Source organism: Myotis davidii, unplaced genomic scaffold, assembly GCF_000327345.1.
Source record: "Myotis davidii unplaced genomic scaffold, ASM32734v1 scaffold376, whole genome shotgun sequence".
NCBI classification, from domain to species: Eukaryota; Metazoa; Chordata; class Mammalia; order Chiroptera; family Vespertilionidae; genus Myotis; species Myotis davidii.
Genome location: NW_006288121.1, coordinates 687,369 through 695,280, shown reverse-complemented (window position 1 = coordinate 695,280; position 7,912 = coordinate 687,369). Strand labels below are relative to the sequence as shown.

The 7,912-nt window shown below is 39.6% G+C and overlaps 1 protein-coding gene across 1 annotated transcript in view; it reads left to right on the top strand.

Annotated features, from left to right (window-relative positions):
- NSUN6 (NOP2/Sun RNA methyltransferase family member 6) overlaps positions 1-5,133 on the top strand; it is a 45,415-nt gene extending 40,282 nt beyond the window's left edge. The window contains exons 9-10 of the mRNA XM_015561456.1: positions 584-709; positions 3,819-5,133. Coding sequence (XP_015416942.1) covers positions 584-709; positions 3,819-4,046 — 354 coding nt within the window. The 3' untranslated portion in view covers positions 4,047-5,133. The remainder of the gene's footprint in view (positions 1-583; positions 710-3,818) is intronic.
- The last annotated feature ends 2,779 nt before the right edge of the window (positions 5,134-7,912 follow it).

Genomic DNA, 7,912 nt, shown 5'->3' with positions numbered 1-7,912 from the left:
CTGTCATTATTTCTTCAAATATGTTTTCAATATCTTGCTCTCTGTCATCTTCTGGCACCCCTTTAATTCTGATGTTGGTACGCTTGAACGTGTCCCAGAGGCTCCTTACACTATCTTCGTATTTTCGGATTCTTTTTTCATTTTGCTTTTCCAGTTGGGTGTTTTTTGCTTCTTCGCATCTTGAATTTTTGACTTGATTCTTATGCTCCTCTGGTCTGCTGTTGGGTGTCTGTATAATATTCTTTATTTCAGTCAGTGTATGCTTAATTTCTAGTTGATTCTTTATCACAACATTGAGGGTCTCATTAGATTTCTTGTACCTCTCATTAAGTTTATCGACAGTCTCCAGAAGACTCTTGAAAGACTTCAAAAGTGTGGTTTTGAATTCTATATCCAGCAGCCTGCTTTCCTTCAGTTCTGTCATTTGTGTCCTATTTCTTTGTCTCGGCATTTTTTATGCTTTGTGTAGGGGCTTAACAGCCACTGTCAGGACTTGGGTTTTGTCTCCAGGTGATAATGGAGGGCATTTGAAGAGCTCTGAGCTGAGAAGTGGTACATGTAGTCTGACTCCGTTTTTCTGTAGGCAGTGAAACTACTGAGGCCAGGGGGAGTGCTTGTTTACAGCACCTGCACCATCACGCTGGCAGAGAATGAGGAACAAGTGGCCTGGGCCCTCACAGCATTTCCTTGCCTTCAGCTTCAGCCTCAGGTAAGAATAATTTCCATCACAGAAACTTAAGTGCAAGGATCAACACAGGCTATTTTATTTGTCAGGTAAACTTCTGAAACAAATACAGTAGGTCCTCTGGTTATGTCTTTCCTACAGTGCGATGTAATGTGATTTTCGCTGTACGTCTGAACCCACCTACCTACATAAGTACCTACATCACTCACATGGAGCACATACACAGCAGTAATGAAGTGAAACAGTAAAAAAAATTTAAAAGAAAGATAACAATTCTTGACCTTTACTTGTGGTAAATAAATAATACAAAACAAAGCACATATGTATATACATTGAAATGATGGAACTTTATTTTTATAAACTAGAGGCCCGGTGCACAAAAATTTGTGCAGTAGCTGCGGGGGGGTGGGGGGCGGTGCGGGGGGTGTCCCTTAGCCTGACCTGTGCCTTCTCACAATCTGGGACCTCTTGGGAGATAACTACCTGCTGGCTTAGGCCTGCTCCCTGGGTGGCCGATGACAGGTCCTACCCCACGGTGCCTGCTCTGCCTCCCCAGGCCGCCCACGCATCCCTGGGTAGGCCACAGCAGGCCCGATCCCATGGTGGGGCGGGCGGCGGAGGTCGCTGCCCCGCGCTGCAGGCCCTGGATCCTCCAGAGCCAACCCGATCCTGCTCTCGCGGTGGGGCGAACGGCAGATGGCACCGCCCTGCCATTCTGTGCAGGGTGGCCCGCTGCTCCGGGTCGCCCATGGCAAGCCCATATGGCGGCGGAGCGGGTGACGGATGGCGCTGCCCTGCCCCACCTGCAGTATGCAAATGTAACGGCCATCCTTGTTGGTTTGATTTGCATACTCTTCTGATTGGCTGATAGGCGTAGTGAGGGTAGGGTCAGTTAGCATCTTTGTTATTAGGTAAGATGGGAAATGGTGATGTAACCACGAAATGACATAGAGTCCAACGTAACCTGAGGGCTGTCTGTACTGTCATAAACAAAAACGTTTCATTAAATCCATTTAGACTGCCTGTAGAGAATTTACAGCCTGACAAAGTCTTTCCTTGTGTTCATCCCTTGCCTTTGTGTTAAAGTGCCACAGAGCCCAGGTGTATTCTTGTTAGATTTTTCTTTCACTTGTGGTTCTTGTTCATTTTGCTAAGAATTTTATTTCCAAGTTTTTCCCTCTTCCCAGTTCTAGATTTTTCAAATAAGGAAAATTTTGAGCAGTTTTTTCTCATGTCACATCAAAACCCAAACAGGCTTTAAAATAACTAGGATATCAAAAGACTAATCAAAGTGGGGTAATGGTTCAGGATTATTGCTTCTTTACAGTTTCTTATGTAAATTATGTAGCATTTAGAAAGCTTTCTTGTACTTTATTTTATCTAGCACTGTGTTTCTGTTTTGATTTTTATTGAAAACATGTTTATAACTAGGTTTTTAGTCCATGATGTTTGAGATTAAGCTTAAATCTGTAATAATGCTCATGTGTTCAGGTCACTGAACATGTAACTTTAATACCTTTCTGTATAGAATTCCGGTAGATAATTGGAATCCTATACAATAAAAGGCTAATATGCAAATCAACTGAACTGCGGAACGACTGGTCGCTATGTTGCGCATTGACCATCGGGGCAGATGCTCAATGTAGGAGCTGCCCCCTGGAGGTCAGTGCGCTCCCACAGGGGGAGCGCTGCTCAGCCAGAAGCCGGGCTCACGGCTGGCGAGCGCAGCAGCGGTGGTAGGAGCCTCTCCCGCCTCCACAGCAGTGGTCAGGATGTCCAACTGACGGCTTAGGCCCATTCCCTGGGCCTAAGCCAGCAGTCAGACATCCCCCGAGGGCTCCCAGACTGCAAGAGGGCACAGGCTGAGCTAAGGGAGCCTGTGCACAAATTTCATGCACCGGGCCTTTAGTACATAAATCAAAAGCAATCCAGAGATGGTTTCTGGATGCAGAAATTAAGATAATTACATTGTAGATGAAAGGAAGACTTCAGAATTCACATGAAATTTTGTGTGTATCACTTAATGTATAACTAAAGGAGAGATTCTCCTCCCCCCCATAGGTTAATAAATACAGGTTTTCAAGCATACAACTAAGAAAATATATCTTCAGTAACACAAACATTTGTTGTGAAATGGGGACTTAAATTATGATTATGGGTCTTTCACAGTAGTTGTTTGTAAGTATCACTCAATTCCTTATGATTCTTTATTCCTCTAAACTGATTGATGCTGCCTTAATTGATCTCTTTTTGATATTCTAGTGCATTTAAAAACAACAAAAACTTATCTAGTTGGAATGGGTCAGAAAGAGGCAAATTTAGTAACTCAGTTTGGGGAAGTCTCATACATAAAATTGAATTTTATCTATTGCTGTTATTGATAACTAGAGGCCTGGTGCATGAATTTGTGTATGGTTGGGGTCTGGCCGGCCTGCCCCGATGGGGACCAATTGCAGGGAGGGGATGCAGGAGGTTGGCCAGCTAGCCCCACCCCCGATCAGGGTGAGGGGAGGGATCGGGGGTGGGGCCGGCCAGTGGGAGGGGCCATCCCACAACTGGGCTGGTTGGCTGGCTGCAGTACCCGTCATAGTGATCAGTCTTTCTGGTTGTTCCAGTCATTCCAGTGTTCCAGTTGCTTGGCTTTTAAATATATATAGAGATAATGTTCTGTTTATTGAGGACCATATACCTCTGTGTGACAACCACTATATGCCACTACATGCCATTCATAATAGCACCTTCTTTATTTAAACCTCCCAGTATCTTGAGTATTTTATGTTTTATAAGATGAGGGAACGGTTAGGTAAAGTTACTTGCTTAAGGTCACATAGCTAAAATGTGGCAAGGCTATAGTTTGTATTTTTAACTATGAAGCTCAGGTCCTTTGTGATGTCATGATGTTTGATAAGCAGAGTTTTAATATTTATTCTTCATGTGACCGTATGTTACTGCTTCCTCACTTCACTACCTGGAGAAACAGTATATTCTACAAAAATAAATGGTATTTACTTATTTTTCTGTTTTTGGAACTTGTGATAATACAACTGAATTTGCCTTTTAAATTGTGCACAGGCACATATACTTGCTAACTGTAGGATGTTCATGTATATTTTTATTTATTTCCTCCAAATAGGAACCACACATTGGAGGACAAGGAATGCTGGGAGCTGGCCTGTCATTTGAACAATTGAAACAGCTGCAGCGATTTGATCCATCTGTTGTGCCATTACAGGACAAGGACATTGATTCTCTCAAAGAGGCCAGAGTAGAAGACATGATTTGGCTGGCAAATAAGGATTGCATAGGTTTTTTTATTGCAAAATTTGTAAAATGCAAAAGTATACAGGAGAAGGATCCTTAGAAATGAAAATTACAAACATTTGCTCTGTTGTGTGTGTGTTTTAATTTAAAGATCAATCTGTTGTTCGGCCAAATGATTGATGGCATGGTTGCTAAGGAATCAGAAAGGGCTGCCAGCTGTTTCACCAGTGATCAGGAGACACTGAGGAAGTAATGGATGGGGGAGGGGGAGGGATATGAGATTATATTTTGTAATTTTAGAATAATTTTCCCTTTTGGATTTAGCAGAGTACAAAGAAAAGGAGATGCCTATAGATGTCTGAAACATGTTTATTTGGAGTCATATGTTTTAATTTGTAAAGAATGCAAGTAATTTTTAATGGCAATCAATGAATCTAACAAGGAAAAAAATTAGCAATATTTAATTTGGTTATAAAGTACATTATTTTTCATTCCTGAGTTCCTAAGTAAGTAGTTTCTTAAGAATTCAGGGCATAGGAGGTATGACATTTACCATGTACTGATTACTGAGCTGAATATTTTACCTTTTTCTCTACTTACTATCCTAATAAAAGAGTAATATGTAAATTAACTGTCACTCCCAAACAAAGATGGAGGCTCCCATAGTGGCCAGGGCAGGAGGCTGGTGGCATCGCCCTGACAACGCAAGCCCCGCATCTGTGCCCCGGCCTTGGGCCGGAGGCTGGGGCGAGGGATGTTGGCATCGTTACAGGCCGGGCTGAGGGACCCACCCTTCACCCTGTGCATGAATTACGTGCACCAGGCCTCTAGTTTGATAAATAAACCCTCTTTCAAATGAAGTCTGGATGTCTTGTAAATAAGAGTCTGTCTTTACTGTTTACTTTTCCCCCTCCCCTATGATTTAAACTAAAAAGTAAAATGAATCTTTTCTTTACTTTGTAGATTAAAAAAATGAGAATATTCCACGTCAGTACCTTTTATCATTTGTTGGAACACATACTATAATAGTTAATGAAGACGTGATTGGTGAGGAAGAGAAAGCCAACTTCTGACAACTAGGAACTGGCCTGGCACTTACAGGCAGGCCTTGGTGTTCTCCTGTTGGACATAATTTCACAGAACACCAACATCAGGCAAGACTATTTTGATTGTGACACCTCAAGACACAAGAAGACCACTTCAGAATCAAATCTGAATTTAGGTAAAAGCAAGAACATCATCTAAACCAGCCCCACCGGCCAGCCCCAGTGATCCGTGGAGCACTGGTGTCCGTGAGGTCCAAAAGGTTGGTGACTACTGATCTAAACCACAAAAGTGATCAGTCATCCCCTATAGCGGCCAATGTAAGTGACTGCTTTAAAAAAAAAAAAAGATAAACTTATTCTTGCTTCATCCTACCTTTTGTTAAGATGAGATATATTTAAACAGCCTTAGTTTAAAGGCTGTCATATACAGTTATATATATGTTTCTGTTAACACTTACCAGATCATCCCCAAATTCCTGAGCCTTGGGCATATAAGTAGACAGTTGGAAACAAGTGCCTAATAGTTTCTTTCCCCTGCCATAGGTTTGTTAGGAATGTCTCATAACTGTTAACACCCATGAAGATTGCAAGGCCTCCTGGATCAGGTAAGACCTTTCTTGGCCTCATCTTCGAAGCCTTTCTTGAATACCCTTCCCTGAGTTTGAGAGAGTCGTTTGTCTTTCTGTACCCCCGGGGCCCGTATTTACTGCTGTTGTGGCACTTTGGGAATACTCTAGTGTTCTAGGCATGCTCCTAACTACCACCTTCAGGCTTGGGAAGATCCTGGAGGCAGAGACCCTGTGTTTTCTGTCACTGCTTCTGAGCAGGTCGCCAACAGATGCTTATTAAATGAGGGGAAAAATACTTTAAGCTCCAAAGATTCAAATATCTGACTGACTTCTTTACATCCCTCATTCTGCCTTATATCCAAAAGATGTCATTTGACTAAAGAGAAATAGTGTTTAACTGTGGCCCTTCCATTTCTAGGACTCAGCACACCTCTAAATTTTAAATATATTTTGTTTTAATCCACAAAATTCATTTTCTCTCATGTTCTCTACAAAGCCTTATGTGTTAAACTGGGATGAAAATGGTAGCAGCAAATGTGTAAATTTTGGTTAATATTGATAAATAGCAAAATATAAGCAATGCGGGCAAAATAGAAGATAAATATTTGCATATCGAAAACAGGACAAATAAATTGTTAAAAATATTTCCTTTAACATACATATTTTCAGTGGTTTCTTTCCTTCAAAAATAAAGCAAATTGAAAAACGGAACACACTCAATCTTAAAAGGACAAATAAACAAGAAAAAATACAATAAAAAGGAAAAAATCAGGAAAATGTGGAAGAAATTGATATATTATCTTTTAACCTACTTAGTGTTGACATATCTGTGAAACAAAAAGCATTTTAATTCAACAGTGAGTACATTTTACTTCAAAACCCTGTATCACAGTTTAAATAGCAAAGAGAAGTACAAATAGTTAAAAATATAATTTAGCCGAAATGAAACAACTGATCCAAAACCATGTAGTTATCTTTTTCCTCTAACAGTGTGACTTAAAGTTTCAATAAGATCAGAATATCTGAGACTAGCAGCATTACCTCATTGAGCAAACCAACAAGGATGAGGAATTAAATTTGTCATCAAAATAGATCTTCATTTAAAAGTGAATGAATAATAAAATTCAAAGTCTGAATTGCTGCACATGTAGAATTAAGGTGGAGGAGAATTATTAATAATTATTAAGGAGAATTATTTTGCTGTGCTCATATCTTAAAAGGCCCTTTACCTACATTATGCTATTATTTTATCAGACATCATGGGAAGGTCACTAAAGTAACATCAGTGATTGGCATTGTCCCAAGGAAAATGCTCCACAAGTGGGAAGTGTTGAACTTTTAACATACTCTCAACTGTAAGAATCATTCCTCAAATCACAATTGATGCTACTAATAATAAACAGTGCAGAAGCCAGCTCTTTATTTGCTTTAGATGAATTTCTTTTAAGTCAGGTTTGTTGAACAGTTCAGTGTAGCTGACAGCAAATGTTTAACAGGAATGCAGAGCAGACCATGTTAAAAATGTGGCATTGTCCCACAGTACAATATGACTAAGACACCCTACATTTAGCAGCACCCTTTTGTAACAGTAACTTAAAGAGCAGTAGAGAAAGAGTATAGTAAAAACTGAAATGGGTTTGACAAAAAACAGAGTAGAACTATTAACATTTCCAGCATTTTCTAGGTAGACTACAAAAATCATGATTCTACAACTAAGTTGAGGTTAAGCTTTTGCTCTGTGAAAAGACTATAATTTTATATTCCACAAGTCAGTGAATATCCCATTGTTGGGGATTATTTCTCCATTTACAAATTTAGTACATACTGTTTACAGATATGTTCGCTATACAGTTTTCATGGATAGATGCTCTTATGTCAAATCCTGCAATATAGTTTTTGAGAAATACTCTGATTTGGACTAACATATTTCACAATAAAGTTTAAAAAAAAACCCAAAACCTAAGAATCCAGGTATAGAATTTTAAAAATGGAATCCATTAGCATGACTTTTTGAAAGGGATTAATGGTAGCAGCAGGTTAGATACATACCAGTTATACTTCAAGAATTTAAATATTCTAAAGTTATTATTGGGATGAAATTATGTGTAGCAAAGAATGAGGGTGGTGATCAGCAGCATCTTACCATGATGGAAAGTTTACCAGAAATATTTTATAAAAGTAATCTTAATTGGGATATGGTTTCCAATGATGTGACTACTTTGCATCAATTTATATATTATCACTACAGTTTTTGTAGTCAATAAATAAATTCATTTCAACAGTACAGAGCTAATTAACAAATACACTGATTCTGAGGGAAATGTTTCATATTAGCTGATAGAACACTATAT